The sequence below is a fragment of the Catharus ustulatus genome, chromosome 9 (assembly GCF_009819885.2).
Source record: "Catharus ustulatus isolate bCatUst1 chromosome 9, bCatUst1.pri.v2, whole genome shotgun sequence".
Taxonomy (NCBI): Eukaryota; Metazoa; Chordata; class Aves; order Passeriformes; family Turdidae; genus Catharus; species Catharus ustulatus.
In genome coordinates this window covers 25561406-25584161 of record NC_046229.1, presented here as the reverse complement: position 1 = coordinate 25584161, position 22756 = coordinate 25561406, and the positions used below count along the sequence as shown (strand labels likewise).

The 22756-nt window shown below is 41.4% G+C and overlaps 1 protein-coding gene across 3 annotated transcripts in view; it reads right to left on the bottom strand.

The window, feature by feature from the left end:
- The window catches only part of SMG7 (SMG7 nonsense mediated mRNA decay factor), a 54817-nt gene that overhangs the window by 21724 nt on the left and 10337 nt on the right, over positions 1 to 22756 (bottom strand). For all 3 annotated transcript variants that reach the window (XM_033067293.2, XM_033067295.2, XM_033067294.2), the window contains exons 2-8: positions 8892 to 8923; positions 7548 to 7665; positions 6398 to 6530; positions 3476 to 3647; positions 2563 to 2634; positions 1391 to 1541; positions 927 to 1062 (exon numbers count right to left, since the gene is read on the bottom strand). In XM_033067293.2, coding sequence (XP_032923184.1) covers positions 927 to 1062; positions 1391 to 1541; positions 2563 to 2634; positions 3476 to 3647; positions 6398 to 6530; positions 7548 to 7665; positions 8892 to 8923 — 814 coding nt within the window. The remainder of the gene's footprint in view (positions 1 to 926; positions 1063 to 1390; positions 1542 to 2562; positions 2635 to 3475; positions 3648 to 6397; positions 6531 to 7547; positions 7666 to 8891; positions 8924 to 22756) is intronic.

The window sequence follows — 22756 nt, the reverse complement described above, 5'->3', positions numbered from 1 at the left end:
ACGACATAAACCGTCTGGGTTGGAGCAGCCTACATTGAAAGTTCTGTGGCTTTTAAAATTTATTTTAAAGACAGTGTGAACCTAGCTGTAGCAGCACAATTCAAGACAAAGAAGTGTAAAAGGAGACTGTAAAGAACATTTGTGATTTTTTATATTGCTCAGACCACATTCCCCTTTCCTATTTTTGAAAAGCATCCACTGCTCCACTGAACATATCCATCCTCCCTGTTTCCTTTCCACAAGGAAGGAAGTTGAAGGAGAGCAGTTTCCAAAAGGCCTTTACCAGTTAACACTATGTCCTCTCTGAAACTGTACTACTTTGCATAAATACCTTATAAAATTCTTTTGTTTTGATCTTTACTGTATTGTCCAACATAATGAGCTGGGTACGTAATCAACGGGACTCCTGGACTTTCCATGGAAAATATGCTTTGCACACTTCTAGTCTGCACAAAGTAAGGTTGTATGGGACACTTTTCAAGGGCAAGCTGTTGACAGGAGAGGCAAGTTTTCTGAGACAGATTAAAAGCAGCCTTAATAACCCCTGGGAGTGAATGAAAGCCATCCAAAAAATGAAGCTCTCAAAATTCCTCAAGCCACCAAGCCAAGACTTCACAGATGAATCAAGTCCTTTTCACAGATTTCCAAGAATCATCCAAATTAGAGTAGAGAATCAACAGTGGTCACTGATTTCTCCTATATCTCCACCAACAATGGACCATGTGTCAAATGGGAAATAATCGCTAATCTTGGCAGAAGTTACCAGAACTATCCAATGTTAGCTGCAATGCAAACCTTCCCTAACTGGCCACTTGAGCTTCCTGTGTTTTATCATGTGAAAGAATGATTACTGTACTGTAATTTCAGAACTCAGCTGCTAAATATATTCTCCTCAATATACTAATTAATATGTTGTTAGAACTAACCTTGAACTGTTCTTCCAGCTTTTCTCGAAGAGGGTTCAGCTTCTCCAAGCTCTTACTCAGGTACACATGGCCATGAAATTTAATAAATGCCTTGATGAAATCAGACACACTCCATCGAGTCTTCACCTCATCACGACTGCAATTAGAAATACCTGGTTCATTTTTGGAATTACACACAGCTGCACATAACACTACAGAATTACTCTAAAATGAGGGAGGAATGTCCATGCAAAGCTACTTTTCATGTTGGCACAATATGCTTATTTCCTGCATTCACTAATCACAGTCAGGAGCATCACAAACTATTCTTTGCTCCATACACCTGTGAGGATGCTCTGACTAGACAAGGACTGAGGGACTTCTGTCTCCACTGCCAAATACAAATAACTTCTAGCAAGGCAGGTATTTTTAGAAGAAACATCTTCCAATTTATCTCAGTAGCAATAATTTTCTCTTAGTCTCACCTTTCCAGTGCTTTAGAAAGTGCTTTTTGTAGGTTAGTGGAGGCAGCTGGGAAAGGAAACTTCACAGCAATGCTTCTGCAGTAGTAGAAAATTGTGGTCAAGTGGTCTCCTTTGGAGGAAGCTAGGATAGCCAACTGATTGTAAGGCTGACCTAAGGGAGAAAAAGACAAGTTGTCCAACAAGGTGTCCTGGGGGGAAACATGCTAGATTTCAGAGTACATGTGGTCACTTGGAAAGGGAGCATACAGTCCTCAGTTCTTCAACAGACAAGGCTCAGACTCACCTGCTGACCCTTTCACCCCAGCCCTGGATCAGGGTACCACTTCAGTGAAAAAGCTTCTAAATTTGTGGTGCATCAGCTGTTTGTGGGGGTTTTTTGTGGGTTCTTTTGTTTGTTTGGTTTTTTGTCTTTGTTTTGTTTGCTTGTGGGTGTGTTTTATTGTTGTTTGGTTTTGTGTTTTGGTTTGGGGTTTTGATCTTTTTTGTTTGGTTGTGATTTTTTATTTGTCTGGTTTTTTGCCTTTTTTTTTTTTTTTTTACTTTGTATGGTGAAGGATTGGCTGTGGAGGTCTCTGGTTTTGTTTGATTGTTTGTTTCAGGGGGTTGAATTTTTGTTTTCTTCAGTTAGAATGCAACTGGTTAAAAAACTGAATTACTGATTACAGCAACCCAGCTCAAAAGTGACTTATCCTTCTTTCACCATCCCTACATTTTGGCTCACTGGAAGACAATAGCTAAAAAGCTAAATTCCTTGAACTAAAAAACTCATTAACTCCGATCAACAACTTCAAAAATCCAATTTTAGCTACTAAACTTTATAAATTGGCATGGGAATAGACAATAAAAGAAACAAAACAATGCCTGTGTAAAGCATTTAGTTTTCACTAATTGTACTTTATAATGTATGAATGTAACAGAGTATAGCAGTAGTGAAGACCTGGAGGAAAGCTGTGCATTACCTTCCTTGTTACAAAATCTGCACAAAAAGGAAGTGACACAGATGGTGCAAAATAACCACTATCTAAATGATTGACTGACGTGAGGCTTTATTGTATGGTTGTGAGGAGAATTTGGAGAGGGATATTTATATAAAAGCCCAGATTTTCAACTGCCGCAGAAGAAAACAATCCCCCAATTCTTCCTCTGCAATTATGAACTGAACAGGTACTCACCATTAGAAGGGACAAGCTGAGCTGCATGTCTATAGTAAGACTCTGCCTGGCTGGTCTGATTCCTATAGCGAGCTAAGAAAACAGCAAAAAAACGAACCAAGCTGAGTCCCAAAATTCTACTCCCCTCCAGTTACTTTCACAAAATGCAACTTACCTGATGAGCATTTCACTAGTATTTCAGAAATAAGCATCAGAAGAATGTGCAATTATACCAAACAGCACCAAGATCTGACACATTCAATTCTGAGGTGGCTGTTTTACCTCAGACTTGAGACTGTCTTATGGACAACAATGCCAAGGACACCACATACAGAGAGCTAAAAATACTTTTCATAATATTTTATGATCTTTGCACGTTCACCAACTAGATCTATTTTTAGGTTGTTCAAAAAGGAATGGCAGATTCCTGTGAAAAGAGAACTTTCTACAAAACAAAATTTTACTGAAATCAAGAAAGAAATAAACCTGTTGAACTTAACATAAAGAATAAATCCCATTTATGAAAGACTGGACTTCTAACTGGTACCCTTGTACATAAAATGTTAGTGTTCTGGAATGGAGAAGTGTGCTAGCCTGCTGCAACCAGCTTTTGTAATAGTTACCAGCTTCAGCACTTCCCTGTGCCTGCCAGCTAGAACATGATTAGAATGCCAGGAGACAGACTCTAGCAGATCACTAGAAAGCCAGTGATTAACTGTCTCCATGTGTTAATGTGTAACACACACTAGGTACGTCTGAACAGAGTTTCTTTCCAGATCTTTCCCCCTGCAGCAATCATCATAGGCACAATCAGCAACTAGCTATTAAAGTGGAGCACAGTTGCTCCAGCAGTTGCCATGATACATGCAGATCCCTCTCTAGAAGCTGGACACAGACAGCACTCCAGGTCCCAGCCCTTCCTTCTGAAGCTCACCAATATCTCCCAGGTGGACAAGGCAGTGCTGGCAGATGTAGGAGCAGGAGCTGGACTGCGGCTTCACAATGGCGCTGGTGTGCGTCTGTTTATTGCTAATGATCCCCAGCTGGGAAGACTTCACACGGCACGGCAGGTCTACGTTAAAAACTGTGCACAATTCCTGTAGTAACTGCAAAAATGGGGCTGGGTCAGTAGCAGTTGGAGACAGGCATTGGGAAAGCATCAAAACAAGTCACAAAGCTAACAGAGCACCACTCAGTGTGCTCACCACAGATGAGCCAAACATATTTGAGGTGAACAAGCTCGAGTTACTGAAAGTGAGACTTCAAAATACAATCTCCATATGGAATTCATTGAGTTCCATTGTGTCCACTGTGCTCATCTGCCCAGTAACAACAAGCTCAGCATCCCAAACAGTAAGCAACTTAATCATCATGATATTTAAATCACCAAGGATTTATCAATGAAGATTGACTACAGGAGGTCTACAGATATTGTTGGGGTTTATGATTTGTTTTGTCTTTTTGTTTTGTTTCTTCAGTAGGACACTCAAGAGGAACACCGTGGGTTTTATACCTTGAGGAAGTGACACTGTTCCCTGAAAATAACAGAAAGGAACATCCCTCACTCTCCAAAGCAGTTTGTTCCAACATAAGAAACCACACTATCCCAACTTAAACTTCAGAAAGAAGGTGGAACATAACCAAGTTTGTAAGCAACACAAGGCAATACTAACAGTTCAGTAGCTGAGGTATCACTAAATATTTGTGGTAACCCAACACTGAAATTCTTTCAAGGAACAAGGCATCAGCTACTTGATCAAGTATTTCAAAAGCTGATTGAAAGAAAACCTCAACTCTGCCATTCTAATTAGTGCTTGTGAAGTTTTTCCAACAGACTTCAGCAAATACTCTGCAAAGTAACAGCAAGCAGAGAGTGAAGAGTGTTTGTTGGACTGAGTTCTAGGGTAAAAAAAGCAGGTAAGAAGTGACAGACTTTCTCCCAGCTGGGAACATGCTCAGTCTCCAAATAAACCAGACCTGCAGGAGGGTTGCACTTCCAGATAAAGGCACAGAGAAAGCCCTTGGCTGACAGAGACACACACTCTGTAAGCAAGATGCGATGTGATGCTTTTGCTTGCTGCAGAAAGAGGTTTGTGTTACACCTCACTCCCCTTTGGGTCTGTCTTTATACAGTAAACAAAAATCCCTGAACAAGAGAGATCTCACAGATGAAAGGTGGATAAAAGAGAGCAACTTGACATGTTCAAAGATGCCAAATTAGGAAAATTCCTGCTCTTGTTCAAAGATGTCACTTGCGGAAGCCTCACAGCTGGAGAACAGGTATGTTGGCTGAGCTAAGGCTTAAGGCTGAAAATGTGATTAACATAACAGCAAACTGAGAAAGATAACCCAGTCTGTAGTATCAAACTCAGAGTAAAATTCCCTGATCCAGTGCAGGAAAGAACAAGGCTTTTGCAAGACAAATCATGTAGATGGGAGAATGCCCTTGGCAACCATGACAGCCTGTCAAACTGGCTGCTTCCAACAACTAGTTTTACAAAAAAAACAATGCTGAAGGGAAAAAGGGGGCAGCCACAAGGGTACCCTGGAGTTGGCATTGCAGATGTCTGCAATCCAACTAGGAAATCATACAGTACCAATGGCCTTCTCTGAGTGCTGTAAGCTGAAGACAAAGTTTACTCTGAACACTGAGAGAGGATTCAGCAACCACAATGTTGTTGAAGCAGACACCAAATGAGGGGGAAAAAGGAAAGAAAGGCAAGTTATCTTTACTAAGGCCATTATCATACACTGACTCTTATTCTCCATAACTTAAAGCTGAAAGTTAATGAAATCTAACATAGGGAAGAGTGTAGGCAAACATAAGTCAGTAAGAAGTAAGTATATGAATGGGAATCTCACTCCTTTGGCAATTAACTGAAAGCCTTGCAAAAGATTCTTACCCCAAGAGCACTCAGCAATACTGTTTTGCTTTAGGGGAAAACAAGTTCCTAGAAGTGAATTCATTGCTCTAATTGTTACTGAAAATAAAGATTTATATCTCAATGCTCATAATCGGTGTTAGGAGTCACAAGGAAGGGACAAAGAACAAAACCATCAGGCCATCATACACATCCTGTGCATCTGTGTTTTCTGCACATATTTCTGTTCCTGAGTAACTTAGCCCAAGAACAAACTGATTATCCTTGTTTATCATTCACTATATAGCAAGTGGAAAGGAATGAAGGCAATGGCCCACAAACACATACACAGGAATGAGAAGCCAAATGGGAATTTTTAGAAAAATGGTAGAAAAAAAAGAACTACGAAATCATCAACTAACTCATCTGCTTAGGCTTGAGGGTTTTTTTGTGTCGCCATTTCTGTAAGATATTACAATTAAAAGACAAAATTCCTCACCACAGGTCACTGCAGAGACAGAGTAAATGGCTTTAAGGGGGACTGGAGAGCCAGTGAAGGCTAGGCCTTCTAACAGAGAACTCACACTGGTGGTAGGTCAAGAAGGCAAGAGATGCACAGAGAGAAGGCAAGAGACAGTGCAAAGAAGTATCATTCTACCCTTCCCTGCTGCTTTATGACTGCTCTGAGCAGTCACAGCAGAGCGCAGTAAGAAATGGACCTTTGACCTCACCCCAAAAAAATGGGGTCTAGGCTTTAAAGAGATTCTATTAGATAGGAACCTAAATGGCACCAAAACAACTACTAGATGCACAGAAGTTTCAGCTCAAGACTGATCAAAAGAAAGCCCATCACCAGCTCTGTAGACATCTGCTGAGAGCACCACGGTTAGCAAGGTGCACTGCTCAATCCAATACAGCAGCAGTTTCCTAAGCTAAGGGCAAAGAACCGATTTTAAAACTGATCCTCCACCCATCCTATACTTCATGCAACTCACCTGTGTGTAGAAGCCACTAGCTGCCTCTAAAAACAGAGAAAGGTTCGCCTGAACTTCGCTCCGATTCGGATTTGCTCTGTTTTTCGCCTGACCCTGGAGTGTTGTGATCTGATTTTTAAAGGCATGATTCCAACTGAAAATAAAAGAGGCATTTATCTTTTTACTTTGGAAGTGTCTTATGCAGATGGCATAAGCAACAGGAAAGAACTGTTTAATTACGTAGCATCAGACATGAAGAATATTCAAAATCAGGCAACAGTCAGATGAGAACAAATGTTAAATATGGAATAACCACCTTCCCTCACCTTTCATATCTAGGGAAACAGATCCTGATAGATATACATAGCTAACATATATGTGTATAAACACATACATATATGTCTAACACTAACATCATTAATATTTGCTTGCAATTGTTCTTTTTTAGGCAGCACAGAACTCCCTCCCTAAAACAAGATGTGGGGTGCAGAAATGAGGGTTAAAAATCATTCAGTAACTGGAAGCATGGAAAGGAGAACTTAGCCAGCCTACTCATCTGGCTTCCCTCAATGCTGAAAGAACCACATGCTTCTGTTCACTAAACTTATTACAAGCCATGTCTGCACCTTAAATAACAGGGAATGGATTCAGGGCATGGAGAAAACCCAGCTGGATCTTCCCCTCATTTGTAAGGTGTCATGAGCAACCCATTAAGTTCTCCCCGACTATTCCTCCCTCTGCACAGCTCTACCTCACAGTGCTTAAAATGCAGCTCTTCAGCAGCTACTCAGGTCCTGTTAGACCTTGCTCAAAGCTCCAGGTGATTACATCAGGCAAATGTCCCCCTTTCCAGAAAATGCAGACTTCAGCCCTTCCCTGATGGCAGAGCAGACTGGTGCTCCTTAAGCTTTTCCACCTCCATCTGGCTCTCCAAAACCCACTGCTGCATGACATGGCTGCTTCTGAACCGTGAGAAGTAAAACACTAACTTACTGAATGCTCTTTATCAGCTCTGCAGTGCATTCTCATGTTTCACCCACAGCACAGCTCTCATTTTAAAGGAAATAAGACAACCATTCCATAGGACACAATTGCTTTTCTGCAACTCTCAAGGTTTTCTGCCCCCCAGCCCAGATTACATCCATACACACGAATTCAATGAGGTACTTACAGGTCCTGCTCCACTTTTTTGTCTAAAGCGTATTCCAAATCAGTCACTAGCATTTTTTGATACAAGTCCTGTAGAGCCTGTCTGGATGTCCAGACTTCTGCTGGACCCAGCTTTGAATCTGAGCAACAAGAAAAAAAAAAAAAAACAAAACCCAAAGACAAACAAATTTATGGAGTTAATCTGATTTTTCACTCATTTACCAAATGAAAGAATAGAGCTCAGTATAAGATACACACCACCAAGATACACATCACCTGCTTTTATCAGTTTCCTCAGAATAGTGAGATACAAGAACTACAGAGGCATTGAGTGGTCATTGATTAACTGATGAGGCTCCTACACTTGAACTAGATGTGAACAAAGTTAGCAGCTGGCAAGTTAAAAAACAAAACAGGAGGACATGGTTCTCTGTAAGTTATTGAACTGCAGATTTTCTTGCCACTGGATGAATTTAGAAAAATTTCCAGTGTAGCCTGAAAATACTTAGCAGACAACAAATCCATGGAGAGATGCTAAACAGGACAGCGCATGGACACACACTGTTGGTGTTTAGAGAACACTGTGGGCAAGTACTGCTGCGTGCCTGCCATGTTACTTCAGCAGTCATCTGCTCTGCATCCCAGAGGGTGAGTGCAAACACTGCTCCCTGCTATTGAGTTAGAGAGCCCAATTTCCCATGTCTTCTACAACCACCTGGGCTGGGGCTACAGGAGCACCCCAGGAAAACCATCCTGATGTTGATGGTGGAGCCACTCCTGTTGGGTTGGGTGGGTCCAGGTGGTTTTAATACTCCTATGGGGACTACACCAGCCTGCTACTTTCACTACACCAGGGTGGCAAGCCCAGCTGAGTAAAGGTTCATGAGGGAAGCTACTTTTACTGCAGGGCTGATTCATTAATATAAACAATTTCCATTTCCCATTAATAGATACAGCTTAAATCACAACTCACAGCATTTCACTGCATCTAGGGCTACACTTTCACAACACGTGGTAGCGCTCACGTCAGCATTTCCTCACACAGGTTCCTTAAAGCCACACAAATCCTGGCTAATCCCTAGTACAGCAGTTCCTGTGCTAGTCTGGGCAGGAGTCTCAGGGAGAAGTAGACATGACCTTCATCTCCAAATGTTTAGAACATCCAAAGTCAACTTAAATATGTATTAGGTACAGGCAAAAGTGGCACAGTTGTTAAAATACTACTTATTTATACACAGAGAGCAAGCCCTTAACATAAGGTCACACACTTTCCAGAAAATTCTCGGGAATGATAAGAAAAGGAAAACAAAACTAGAAATCAAATATTATTAATAAGCTAGATAAACTGTATAAAAAAGGCAATTACCTGTCATGTCAGCCTTCAGGACTTCTGCCTGCCTGTAAGAAAGCAATAAGACAATAAATTAGAAACAGACAGATCAAAATAACTGAATTATGCCAAAGCACATTTGTGCAGTGGTGAATCTGCTTACAACTCGCTCTACTCTAGTTCACCCCATGCAGGATTTGAGCTACTGTTGTTCAACAGCATGACTGCTTTTAGTTCATCCCACAACAGTAGTCAACTGTTCACTTTTCCCTGCTTATGCCTCTTTCTGAACAAATACAAACTAAAAATGCTTACATTACGGTTTGCATTTTAAGCTTTATGTGGCAGTAGTGTCCTTCCAATACTGATATTGAACTTGGTATCAACTCCATGTTGTCAGATGTGAAAGGCAGGAGCCAACAGAGTCAGAGCAACACAAACTCCCATCAGTGTCTGTCAGCTCCTTAGTACAGCCCTCCTGCTCCCCATGCTGCTCAAGTTTTTTGTACGGAGAAGGGATCAGACTATGGCTTTCCCAATTACCTTTCTTCCTTGAACTGCATCCCTAAAGTAATGCTTTGATCAGGTTTCCAAGGGAAAAAAATCACACAGTACATAGAGAAAGAATGGGAACTATAGGTGACTATCTGCAACTCCTGAACTGAGCATCCTCTGCAAATCCCTACTGCTGGTGGAGGTTGGCAAATAGGTTCCCAAAAAAGGAGCACTGGGGCAGTCCTCAATAAATAAATATTTCTGAATGGTCATTGTCAGGCTGGAGCAGGCAATGGAGGTGCTATAGTTAAGCACTGTGTCAGCAGTACATCAAGCTTCAAGGAGCAGCACTGCTGGCCTGGCTGATGGACACAATTAATCCAGGGCTGGCACAGGGGACACAAGGCTGCCTGGTTTGGCTGGGTTTGGATGGGACATGTCCCTTTGCTCTTGATGCACTCAAGTGGTGATAGATTTGGAAAGTGCAGGCTTTCTACACCACACATGGAATCCTCCCAGCACATAAAATGCTCCCTTCACCTGCCTCAGGGAAAAAAAAACAAAAAAACCACAGATGGAAGACACACTGTGCCTAACATCAATGTTAGATGACAGCTTGGAAAAGAATGGAAAGCCACTTAATCTCTAAAGCGCCTGCAGAAACTAGCACTGACTTTCTCTTGCCAATGTGAAGTCGTGGTGACTCAAGTTTATCAGTTCTTTCTGGGATCTACCTACTGGCCACAAATTATGGGGAGGGTTTTGAGGTCCATATGAGAATTAAAAAGGTATCAGAACAGAATATACATTACTAGAAAGATGTAAATTGGTAAGTCCCTTCACAAAATTTTTGTTTATTAAATATAAGCATTATCTATAAGAGCTCACCACAGCCACCTCCATCTAAGAAGCAATGGGATGCTCCAAGAGCTTTAATTGTCAAGAAAAAAAGTCAAAAACAAAAGTCAAGAATATCTTAACTGGTATCAGAAGTGAATCTGCATGTTCCTCACCTGATCCAACTTTAATGCCTTTAAGATAACTTCTTTCAGTTTATTTATTTCAAGAAGGTGTTAATATGTTTTTTTTAACTCCTAGAAGCAGAGAACACTGGAAGAAGAGATAACAGAGACAAGCAATGATAATTTTAGCTACTGTACCAGGAGAAAGCTGAAAGCCCAAGAAACACTGCTTCCTCATCCACACAGAGGTAACAAAAGGCACCTAAGTGATGGCTCTCTGTGGCTGCAGCCAGCAGGACAGGAATGAGCAGATCCTACCCTCATGGAGCCAAGGAGGGACAGGAATCTCCTCTGTGTGCTATGATGACTTGGCTTTTAGCTTTTATATTTTTTAGATTCTCTGCTGCTTGGTGTGTAATTCTGAAAATTCATGTTAGGTGTTAGTGAGTTCTCTTCACAGGGTAGTTAGACAAAACAATCCCTTCCCAGCTTGAGAATCAAGGACAACCTGTACCCAAAACCCATAAACAATGGCTAAGGGAAGGGGGCAAGCCAGGGGGGCTGAGACTTCATGTGGGGCTGTGGTTGGACAATTGACCCCAACATGTAGATGAACCAAAACTTATAAAAGTGTAAAAACTTGTGACCAGGATCCATCCTGGATTTGATTTGGGTGTACCCTCGGACGGTGTACCTTGCACTGCCCAAGGTGTATCCTTTCAATAAATACTATTTCATTCCTTTTTCTCTGCCCAGTCTCTATTCCAGGTCAGCCTTTCCAGGCATCCCTGTGACTCAGCACCTCTGCACTTCTGACCCACAAGTCTGGTCAGGCACAGTGCTGAGCCAGATCTGCGGTGCTGGGACCTGGCAGCCAGCAATTCCACTGCTCCCAAGGAAAAGCTGACTTGCTCAGGTGCTGGAATCTCACTTTTCTGAACAACCAGCCAAGTTCCTATAGTCTGGCTCACACTTCAGACTTCTTCCAGTGCTGTGAAGGACTCCTCTGAGCTGAGAGCACAATCTGTGCTGCCAAAGTCATGAACGCAGAGAGGTTCAGCCCCAGCAGGACACGAAGGACTGCACCCACAGACACGAGCCGAGAATTCTCTTCCAGGCACAAAGGCTCTGCCCTTTAAAAGCCAATTTCCAAAGCTCCTCTGGAAATTAGTTGTGAGGAACTACCTTCCACTAAGTATAATCTTTGAAATGGGAAATACAAAAGCACTTTCTTTTTCCCCCAGAAGTTTGCCCTCACTGTTGCCTAGAGAATTCAGATGAAGAGAGCCTTGGCCTCTACATCAGTGAGGCTGCTGACAGACTCTTTGTAAATGCACAGACCTAATCATATGGTCAGACCTGAGCTTCTATCAAAAAGGCTTATTTAAAAACACTTAGAAGACTCATGGACTCACAGAACAAGAGACTTTAGCAGCAGTCACTTCACCGGACATCACACAGACTGCCTTGTATAATTGTGCATAATTTATAAAATTGCAACAAGCAATACTGAAGGGATTGCCACTGTAATTTTTAATAAAACATATAGAAATTATTTCAATACTTCCTAGAGGAATTAGGAGAGCCAATCTAACATTAGTATGCTGCTTCTCATTTCCACCTAGAACCAATTTATTTCAAATAGCTGCATTCTAAGTCAGGATAAGAGAGGGTAGCCTCAGTACAAAACTTGTTCTGCATCAGTGGCAAAATATTAGCAGAGAGAGAGAGGGAGAAAGAGAGGGAAAGATGCAGTGCCTGTTCCTTAAACAAATTTCACAATGGGCCTTTGCTGGTGCTCAGGGACTCCTAGTGGGCACCGACTGGAGTTCACTGGTAACAACTGATAAGATTTCTCACAGTGACAATGGCTCCTTCTATCACCCAGTATTTTTAACAAGCTTTTCTGGCCATATATTTTATGACACCACCTCATACTGAAATTGCATTAGAATGACTCATTCTGAGGGAAAAAAGGTTCCCTTCTAGAAAACCTGATAGGGCTTGTTTACACATTGCATTATTTCAAGGATATTCTCAAGCACCTCCTTGCCCAGCTCAGAAGTTCAGTCAAGGTTTTTTGGTCCAAAACCAAATAAGGACAAACCATAGTTCAAAAAAATTATATTTCAAGTATTTCCATATATCATAATAGCTACTCTATCATTTCCCAACCAAATATGTAGATGCAGCTCTGTGCTTTAGTCAAACTTCAAACTGAAATACAACGTCTCCCATCCAATTCAGTAAAACCACGTGATAGCTAAAGGAATTTTCATTTTATTCATAAAATTGAAAAGCTTCAAAACTTTAAAACACAGTAGTCAGGACTGTCTCTTGAGGTTCTAAAGGTATAAGATAAAAATATAAGTCCCTACAGGAGTCAAAAGAAACTTTTGTTCTCTTTAGAATCTGAGAGTATATAAAGGTCTGGAACTCAGAGGTTACATTTAATCTGGAATGAGCCACTGGACTCAGCAAAGGAAGACAAGAAAGACATTTCATTTTCTCTCTTCCAAGTTTTTCCCATTCTTGATCAATTAAGTTTTCCCAAAGCAGAATAAGAAAACAAGTTGTTTCCCTTAAGCTGGTAAGAATTACAGAAAGAAAATCCTGCAAATACTGGCATGTCTCTCCCATACACATATTTTGAAGTGTTTATCCCACCATACTGATAGGTACATCAAAAGATCATGCAGTCACACCTACTCTTTAACACTAGAGCAAGTTTGCTTAATTTGATGTTAAAATCATATAAGAAAAATCACAGAGCCTCTTAAGTTATCTATTCTATTCAAGTTTTCCTCTTGTTGCCACCTGACATCCAACTCTATTTGTGTATCACTGAACAAATGGATCTATTTTACCATTGTCCCCAAAAGAACTCGTTTCTGTTCCAATATCTGTCTTCAGTTCTGCTATAATTCAAAGCACTCAATCACAAATTTTCAATTCTGCATACACCACCCCACATCTCTAATAGGGCCACATCCATTCTACTGAAGCAGGGGTCTGCTAACAAGCTTCATTATCAAGCACAGATAAGCCAATAAAATTCAGGCCAACTTCTCAAAGCAGCAGCTTTGTGTTACCCAGCTAACATCCTCTATTTCTGGAAGTTAACCTTCACTTAGACCACACCTCTCTCATTTTCACAGTGAGGATGCGCCAGGCATGATCTGCTGTGACATGACAAGTTCTACAAAATCGTGGAAAACCCCAGACCTCACAAAGCCAACCCAGAGCACAAACACTGCTTTCCCCATTCCTGAAGGGGAACTCCACCTGGTTTTCCCCTGACAGCCCTAAGCATTAGCAGTTGTATCAGTTCCCTCAACAAAACTCAGTAACAGAACCCCCTGACAAGGAATTGAGGATTTACATGACTAAAATGGGGAATGAATCCAAGCAGCTGGGCTTATAAAAGCCATCAGAATCTAATCACATGTTCTGTGATTCTAGAAACTAAAAAACATTAAATGGGCAGGAGTTTCACTCCAAGCAGAAATTCATACTCCTGCAGCTCTCTTTCCTGGAGGTGTGTGCAAATCTGTGCCACAATGAAAAGCACCTGCAGTCTAATGTGCCTTAGTTGGAGGTGACTGATCACAAGGCTCATCAAGGGCACAGCCAGAAATACAGAAATATATAGAATAAATGTGGGAAATTTTTCATTTTGGGTAGAAAAGGTAGATTTTTCTATACTAGCATACTAAAAGTCCAACACAAATAAATATTTTAATTTCATAATTTCAATATCTGGCAAAGCTCAGACCAGAAGGAACTTCAAAGTTCAAAGCAACAACGTGCAACTACCATTTTAGATTTTCCTCAAACTAACAGTTATCTTCAACAAAAAATTATAATGGTTTTAATACTCAGTGCATTTTTTTTCCTTTATTTGTCTGTATTTCAGCATACCCATGCTGACTGAGAGCAGATGGAAGCAGTAGGAAACACTAATACCATGGACTGAGTGCTGCACAGCATATTTAGGGGAGACTGGTTTCTCAGAAGCCTCAAAGCACTGCATCCAAGAAATCATTCATACCTGGAGCAAGATGTGAGGAAAACTTGCTAATATAGTTTTATGGAAAATAAGTATTTTTCCTTCAATTCCTAAGAGTTGCCACTAACACTTGCTAAAACTGAAAGCTTTCTTTACAGTTTTTAGAGACTATCTGGCTACTACTCCTTTACAGCTGGTACACTTTGCTAAAGGTTGGATTCTGAAACACAACTCTGACTTCCCTGAAGTGTTTTGTAGACAGTAACTGTATCTCTAACTAGGACCTGTCAGGAGGAAATACTTTTGCAGCAATCTTAAGATTGTTAATAAACATACATGGTTATGCCTGAAGAACAGTAATAGCCAACTTGTGGGCAAACTCCTCCACCCATTAATTCAATAGCACCTGAATACAACAGGTTTCAGACAACAACTGTTAACAGCCACACAGACCATTTCCTGAAAGGGCAAATGGATGGAATCAAGATCTTGCAGGGATATATAGCAATGAAGATTTTACTTATTAACTTGTGTACAGACTCTACCTACTCATGCATCAAACATGTACTGTTAAACAACTTGAACAGCTTTACCTCTATAGAATGAGTTCTTAGTGTTCCAAACTTTCAAGTGTAGCCACCTAATTTAAACGACCACAGTTTGTACAAAGTTCTGGAATCACTTGCTTTGGAAGCTGGCAGGTTTAGGTGATGTCAGCTCTTACTGAGGTAGCAAGAGATCTTCAGGCTGTTGGTCATGGAATTAAATGTTTCATGTGCTGTGGAAGGATGCTGTTAACACACACCAGTGAAAAAGACCTTTAACAGAACCATCTTATTGTCAATTTTATGTGCTAAGTAGTTTAAACCTTATTATTCCTCTTACAGGCAGCTGAAGCAGGGTACAGGTAATTTCCTTGACCTGCAGTTTAATCAGATTATAGTTGTAAATCAAAGCCACAGAAACAAGTAATTCATCACCAGTAAAAAAAACAAAACCAAAAACCGACACTTCTGCAAGCAGATATTAAAGCAAAGTAATCACCACCTGAACACAAACCCCCTCCACAGGGAATCGTGCTTTATTCCCTTTGTGTTCTCACCATAGCTGAGAAGGATGTTGAGAAATGGGGACACAGAACATGGTTTTTCTTAATCCCATCTTCCCTCCTTCTCCTCTAGTAGAAGCAAGTCATAACAATCATCCTCAAAACACAATCACTAAGGCAACTCTTTCCATATTTGATCAGAGCTGACAATCCTCCTCCTTGGATAAGGGTAGAAGTACCCTTGCTGTCAGCTTCATTCAAACTCATTTTCTTCCTCCAGCTTCACAGAAGTCAGTTTTTCATTCCCAAGATTTTAAAACTATGTGCCCCAAAGGTAAAAGCGTTCCTAAGGGAAGTTAATGTGTTTTCAATCTCTGATTTAATCTACAGAGAGGGAAATACAAATCCACACTGCTCAGGCTTCCGGCATGCCACTGCCTCCACCAGACTCTCTGCTCTCCCTCTCCTTCCAACCCGGAATCAGAACGTGAGCCAAACACCTCAGAAATGGGGTCCAGCCATTCAGGATCAGCAATGTGCCTGCATCTGTTCCACAGAACTCCAAAATCTGAACCAGGAGACTAACCTGAAAACTATATACCCCACAACCTGTATTTTCCAATTCAAGCAATAATTGCTGGCAATAAATATAGTGATAGGACTAGCTCAGGAAAGCTCAGTTGCATTTTCAAAGTCATTTTTTAAAAATAGTGACTATACTGCTATTTAACCCATCATCTTGACCTACTAGTTATGTGGAATTTTACTAAAGACAGCAGGGATAAAAATAACTACTAAATGGATGCTGCCCAACAAGGGCAGAAAAACTCCAGTCACATTTACCTTGTTTACCTTCTAGGACCTAACCCTGACACTATTTTGAGTATAGAAAATTTCTGATTTAGTAACAGTAATAAGAATTTATTAGCTATAAAAAAGGCATGGTCAGGAAATAATAAATGGATACTTAATATGTGTAGTGATTCAAGACATTAATATATTTTCCTATGTTAAGGAATACCTTCAAAAGAAAACTTCAAATAGTAAACAGTAAAAAAGTAATAGTTTCATGGAACACCCTGGCACATCAACACAGTAAAACATTTACTGCACTGGCTGACAACAAGTCACTGAGAACAAGTGAAAAGCCAAATATTTAAGATCAAATCTATAATCCATCTGTATATCTCCTCCAATCTTTTTTTTTCAAAACTAAGGCAATCTTAAAGGTACAAGTGCACAAAAACTTCAAGACTGCCCTCCAATCCTCTCAGCCATTGACAGCCCTCTCCCTTGAAGGAAGACAGACACCAAACATAAAACTCTGCTCCCTCACTACCCTAACTATCCTCACAAAATAATGAACTTTGGGGAAGCACACAGAAGGTTTACTAGGACTGCAGCCTAAGAGGGATGTGAGAGGTTTACAACTGAACTTGACATAATTCCCACATGGTTTTGAGACTGAGAAAGAAGAAGCAAGAGAATTATTTTCTGAACAACAATGAAACACCCTTGAACTATGCCCTTCTAATAAATGGATGGTGTGATGATGGCTCTTGACAATGTTCAAGTATGTTATAAGGTTAAAAGAAGTTCTCTTAAGATCTGGTGGGTTTTTTATATAAGTTTCATAATGCTGAAAGTTGATCTCCAACCGTTAGAAAAGTCAAAGCAAGAAGGACTGCACAGCCTCCAAGAGGCAGGAGGAAGGAGCAGCTGGGTGGGAAGAGTGACATCTGCACGAGTGTGGGGAGGGCTGGCTTGTCAGGAGCACAGGTAAGGATTGCTGTGGGTGTGGGCAGTGTGCCTCTGGCTGCAGCTGAGCACCCAGCGCTGTCCCTTTTGCCTTATTCAGTCCCTTGTTGTGATTCAATAAACCTTTTAAGGTTTTAATAAGGCATCTTTTCTCACAACTGGGAACTCTTCTGGGATGAAAACCTCGTCCCCATGGCCCTAGGAGGTTTTGGGCAGGACGCACACCCCGCTGATTTCAGCACCTTGATTGGCTTGATCTGGTATTGTCGGTATATGCAGGTTGACACCCCAGGGACAACAAGGGATCAAGTAAGGCAAAAGAAGAGGAGGAAGAAGGATAAAGGCCCTCTGAAATAAACCCACCACCTTTTTGTGCACAAATATCTGGAGGATTGTGAGTATTGTGTGCGGGGGCAGAAGCGGAATCCAGGAGAGCGGTTGATGAGTGAGATGCAGACCACCGGTCTGCATCTGCAAAGTGGGCACAGAGTCTTTCCAGCCACAGTTCCTGATCTCTGTGAGGAGGCTGGCCAGCAAAGAGGCAAAGCGAAAAGTGAAGACTGATGAGCCCTGGAATAGTTGGGATTAGGATGGGGTTAGGTCCATAACTAGATGTTATGGACCATAACATCTAGACAGACTGAGAGGTACCCAGAAAAGGTCCCAGGACATCTGACAAATAAGGTCAAGCTTCCACCAGCCATCTCAAGGACTGTTCAGGTAATGCTTCAAGCAAAAGATATGGATTGTATTGGTCTTTAATGTAATCATCCTATTTAGTGGATGGGGATTACAAGTACCTGTTGAAGGGGAAGAACTCAAGAAACAGTGGGAAGTGCTAAAAGTGATTAGCTTGGGAATTAACAAAAGCAGTGTGATGGGAAATAGAGGGCAAGACTGGCTTGGCCCCATGACTTGCCATGGAGAAGATTATATAAACCTGCTCTGAGCAGCAACCCCATAGCCATGGTAGGTAGGGGAAAAAGCCATACCAGACCTCTATCATTTCCTGTTTGTCCCTTACTCCATCGTTGCCTTTTCCCTCCTGGAATACAAACAAATTATTGCTACAAATGTTACCAATCACTACCTAAGAAAAAATCGAGGTTCTTTTTCACAGTCCACACCCACATCAACAGATACTGTTATGACTCACCCAAACTAGAAACCTGTACACTTAAGGGACAGAAACACTGAGCTAAAGAAAATCTAGGACAAGGTTGTCAATGGTTGGGAAGAATACGTCCAAAAGGGGAAAGATGAGTTTGTTTTACAATTACCATCCAGGATGAGGCCCAGGATTTGGTGAAAGAACAAGTAACAGTAAGTAAGACAACAAAGTTGTTCAACGATCTAATCCTGGGCCAATCCAACATGAAGATTTGTACACAAAATTAAAACAACAGCTGGAAAAAGAAATAGAAATCCCTAGGTCAGGGTAAAAACTGTTTGTGGACTTAGGGGAAAGGATAAGCAGAGAACTAAATATAACCAACTGCTGGGTTTGTGGGGGGGCCATAATGACAGAGGAATGGCCACAGAAGGGCAGTAGCCTGGGCCCTGTTGAAATTCTTAAATGGAATTAAACAAACATAAAAGGGGAGAGGCAACCAGAAGGGTGGATCTCAAGTTCAGCAGTAATAGGGGAAGAGTGTCTTGGGAAGCATTTTCTTAACGAGGTAGGAAGATAGCTATACCCCTTACAAGAGATATAAGGTCAGTAATGGGACTTTTGCAGGGTGGATCCCCAAAGAATCTATAGAGTATATTGGGCCCAGATTAAAATGGATGAAAAGGATTGCAAATATAATAACAAAACCGGACTATTCCTGTGTAATGATCCAAGTAAGAATCCTTATGCTGAAACCCCAGAGATATCTAAATTTTGGGAAAAGATGAACCAACAAAGCAACAACTACTGGAGAGCACCAGATGGCCTATTCTGGACAGGTGGGAAGAGAGCTTACCTGGAACTCCCTCCCCCAGTGAAAAGATGGAGAATTATACAGCCTGGATTCTTCCTCTTACCTGGGAAGGATGGGGATGATTTAGGGGCACTGGTTTATGAGGCTTTAAAAAGAGATAAAAGGGAACTAGTTGGAGGATCTCAAAAATGGGGAAATGAAAAGTGGCCTCCTGACCAAATATTAGAAACGTATGGGCCAGCCACATGAGCACATGGAAAGTAGGGGTTATTGAACTCAGATCTATAAGACTCAGAATCATAAGACTCCAAGCAGTTGCAGAAATAATAACTAACAAAACTGCTTTAGCATTAGAATTAATATCTAACCAACAAAGACAACCAAGCCGCTGTATATCAGAACAGGCTGGCCTTGAACTACCTATTAGCAGAGGAAGGGAGTGCCTATGGAAAGTTCAAGACATTTGATTGCCGTTTGAAAACAGATGACAACGGGGAGGCTGTCCTCGATATCGCCAAAGATATCAGGAAAATAGCCAATGTCCCGATCTGAAAATGGAAATCAATATTAAAAGTCAGTTGGTGGGACAACTTACTGGGTACAAAGTGGTGGAAAAAGCTAGGCTTCCTCCTCATGTGTGCAGTGGCAGGATTATTATCTCTTCCTTGTACGATTCCCTGTTTCATGTGACTAATCACAAGTGTAATTGAGGGTACGTCAATAATGGGAACACCTAAGGACCCAAAATCAGCTACACCCGGAACGGCACAGAGTAATGGTGCTGAAGAAGCAGAACAAACTAGAGGTCTCCTTCCAAGAAGTCAAACTGATCTGTGAAAAGAATGAGTAGATCCCCAAAGGAATTGAAATTGTCACTTGAGCCAAATAACTTACAGAAATGGAAAAGTGGGGATTGTAATAAATAGATGGTGTGATAACAGCTCTTGACAATGTTCAAGTATGTTATATGGTTAAAAGAAGTTCTCTTAAGATCTGGTGGGTTTTTTATATAAGTTTCATAATGCTGAAAGCTGATCTCCAACCATTGGGAAAGTCAAAGCAAGAAGGACTGCACAGCCTCCAAGAGGCAGGAGGAAGGAGCAGCTGGGTGGGAAGAGTGACATCTGCACGAGTGTGGGGAGGGCTGGCTTGTCAGGAGCACAGGTAAGGATTGCTGTGGGTGTGGGCAGTGTGCCTCTGGCTGCAGCTGAACACCCAGCGCTGTCCCTTTTGCCTTACTCGGTCCCTTGTTGTGGTTCAACAAACCTTTCTAAATTTTAAGAAGTGAGGTGTGATTTCTCACACCCCTTCTTTTTTTTCTTTCAAACCCTGATGAGAACATACCCTATCAGGTCTCAGTGGTGATAAATGTATAGTAACACCAGCAGTAATTTGCTGTATTACAGCTCCTGACTCGATAAAACCACTTGTTTTAAGGGGCTGGAAACTGCAGACAACAGATGTTAGAACAAGTGAACATTACTTCTTTTAACAGCTTTTGCACTATGAAAACCATTTCCAGAATTACAGAAAATGCAGATATCTGAGCACTGAGATTAGTTTCAGATGGGCATCATCAAATCAGTTTCAGAAAATTCTGCTCCTCAAGTCAGCCCTGCAGAAGCCTGATCAGGTCAGGCAGCAGACAGCAGCCCTGGACACTGCACGGGACCTCCCAGACAAGTGTAGAGAATCCAATTGAAAGGAAGGAAATTACAGTCAGTTCAGTGCCACACCTGCAATGCAGACACAATGTGCCCTCTCACCTGCCTGCAGCACTGGACAGTAGTGACATGTCCCTCTGGAAAGGCCACTCCACTTTGCATCAAGAGGGCAACAACTTGATGCTTGCAGCATCTACATTCTGACTTTTAGCTCTACAAGTTTCCTGCTGCCTCCAACCTCCACTAACAGCTTGGGATATGAAACTGATCTCTAGCTCATTCTATGTGCTCCCTACAGAACCCCTTCCTCTCTATCCCTGCCTCAAATTGCCCTTGCACAGTGGCAAATGTTGATCTTTATGCTCAGTAAGGGTGGAACAACTCCAACACAGAGGAAATGATCATTTAAGAGGAGTCAGTTACTGGGAATTTGAGATACTGTCTTCATTGCTAAGCAGCAGATGGGTAAAGAGCAAATCCATTAGATGGTACCATCTGAGATGGCAGAAATAAAGCACAAGTAATCCCTCATACTGTGCTTGTACTGAGTTAGCTATGACAGATACAGTGGAGTTCAGCATTTTCAACATGTGCTCTCCAAGATCTGTGCCCAGATAGTCAAGCCCTTACAAAACATAAGCCTTAATCAAAATTACTGACATTTAAATATTCTGGTCATTCAGTAACTGTAAACTGTTTTTTGCCAATCCTATTCATTTTATAAAATCCCAATCACATCAACATCACACAAAACACACATCTATGCACAAACATGACATACCCAAAAGTTTTACACAGCTTTTCATTATTACCAGGTTTGAAAGGACCCCACATGGTACAGACAAGCCTTGACAAAAATGCTCAGATTACATCTGGGTATGATCCTAATCACAAGTTGCATCTTAGAAATTACTTTTAATTCTCCATCTTGAAATTACATGCAAACCATACTCTGAAAATACAGAAATGGCAGAAGGCTGAACACCAGTCAGGGAGAATTATATCCTCCATTTATGATAATTAAATGGATACTCAGTACATCACTGCCAGTCATCCACAGTCTCATTAGCTGTTCCCCATTCTCTATCAGAAACACACAGGCAATGCTGTTCTGAAATCAACTTACTTTCCAGCTAGGGAATATTCAAATAATTTCTGGCTTAGCAACACACAACTCACCCGCAGCACTCTGCTGCTGGTTCTCCTCAGCACAGGAGTGGCTCATCCAGAAGGGCTGTTGGCTACAACACCCAAGTCCATCACCAAAACACGTGGTACTCCTGGAATATGGGGAGTTACTCTGTTCTATGTTCAGCTGAAGGAGAAACCTATGACCAATCCAACCAGCTCAGATTAGCAAATGCTATTAGCACAGAAGAAGGGAAGTAGATGGATACACTGCTACAAGAACTGTCCTCTCCAGGAAAAGTGCAGCCTGAAGCTTTTGAGGCCCATCAAACACCAACAGGTCTGGAGGAAATCCAGCCTGCTTGAAGAGATGCAGTTCCCTGGCCCAAGTCCAGCTGACCTGTGTAGCTCTGCTCCAGCAGGCCCAAACTGCCTCCAAACAGATCTGCTGCCACCATTGCCCCACTGAGCACTCTCAGGTACTCCCAGTTAACCAGTAACCTCCTTTCCTGTTTTAAAAATTAATGGATTGGTTAGGAGAAAGCATCTGAGCAAATTTATAACCCCAAGGTTAAACCTCCTTGTGAGGCCTAAATATTTTTATCAAAACAAATTTCAAATTTAAATCTCAAGACCTAAAGACAGAGTCCTTTCTAGTTCTGTGTCACAAAAGTTCACATGATGTTCAGCTGATTACAAATCAGTATCTGCTTTATGAATCACATATGGAAAAACGTGGCAGACCTTTACTAAACATAAACTGTAAAAAAGAATAATGTGAATGCAGTTTTCCAGACTGCAGTCTCCCTTTCAGCAGTCAGACCAGACCTCATTATTTTCTGCAAAGGCTGAGGAAAAGGCTCCATAGCAATGGATTAACACACCCCACCTGAAGATCAAATTGTAGGCCTA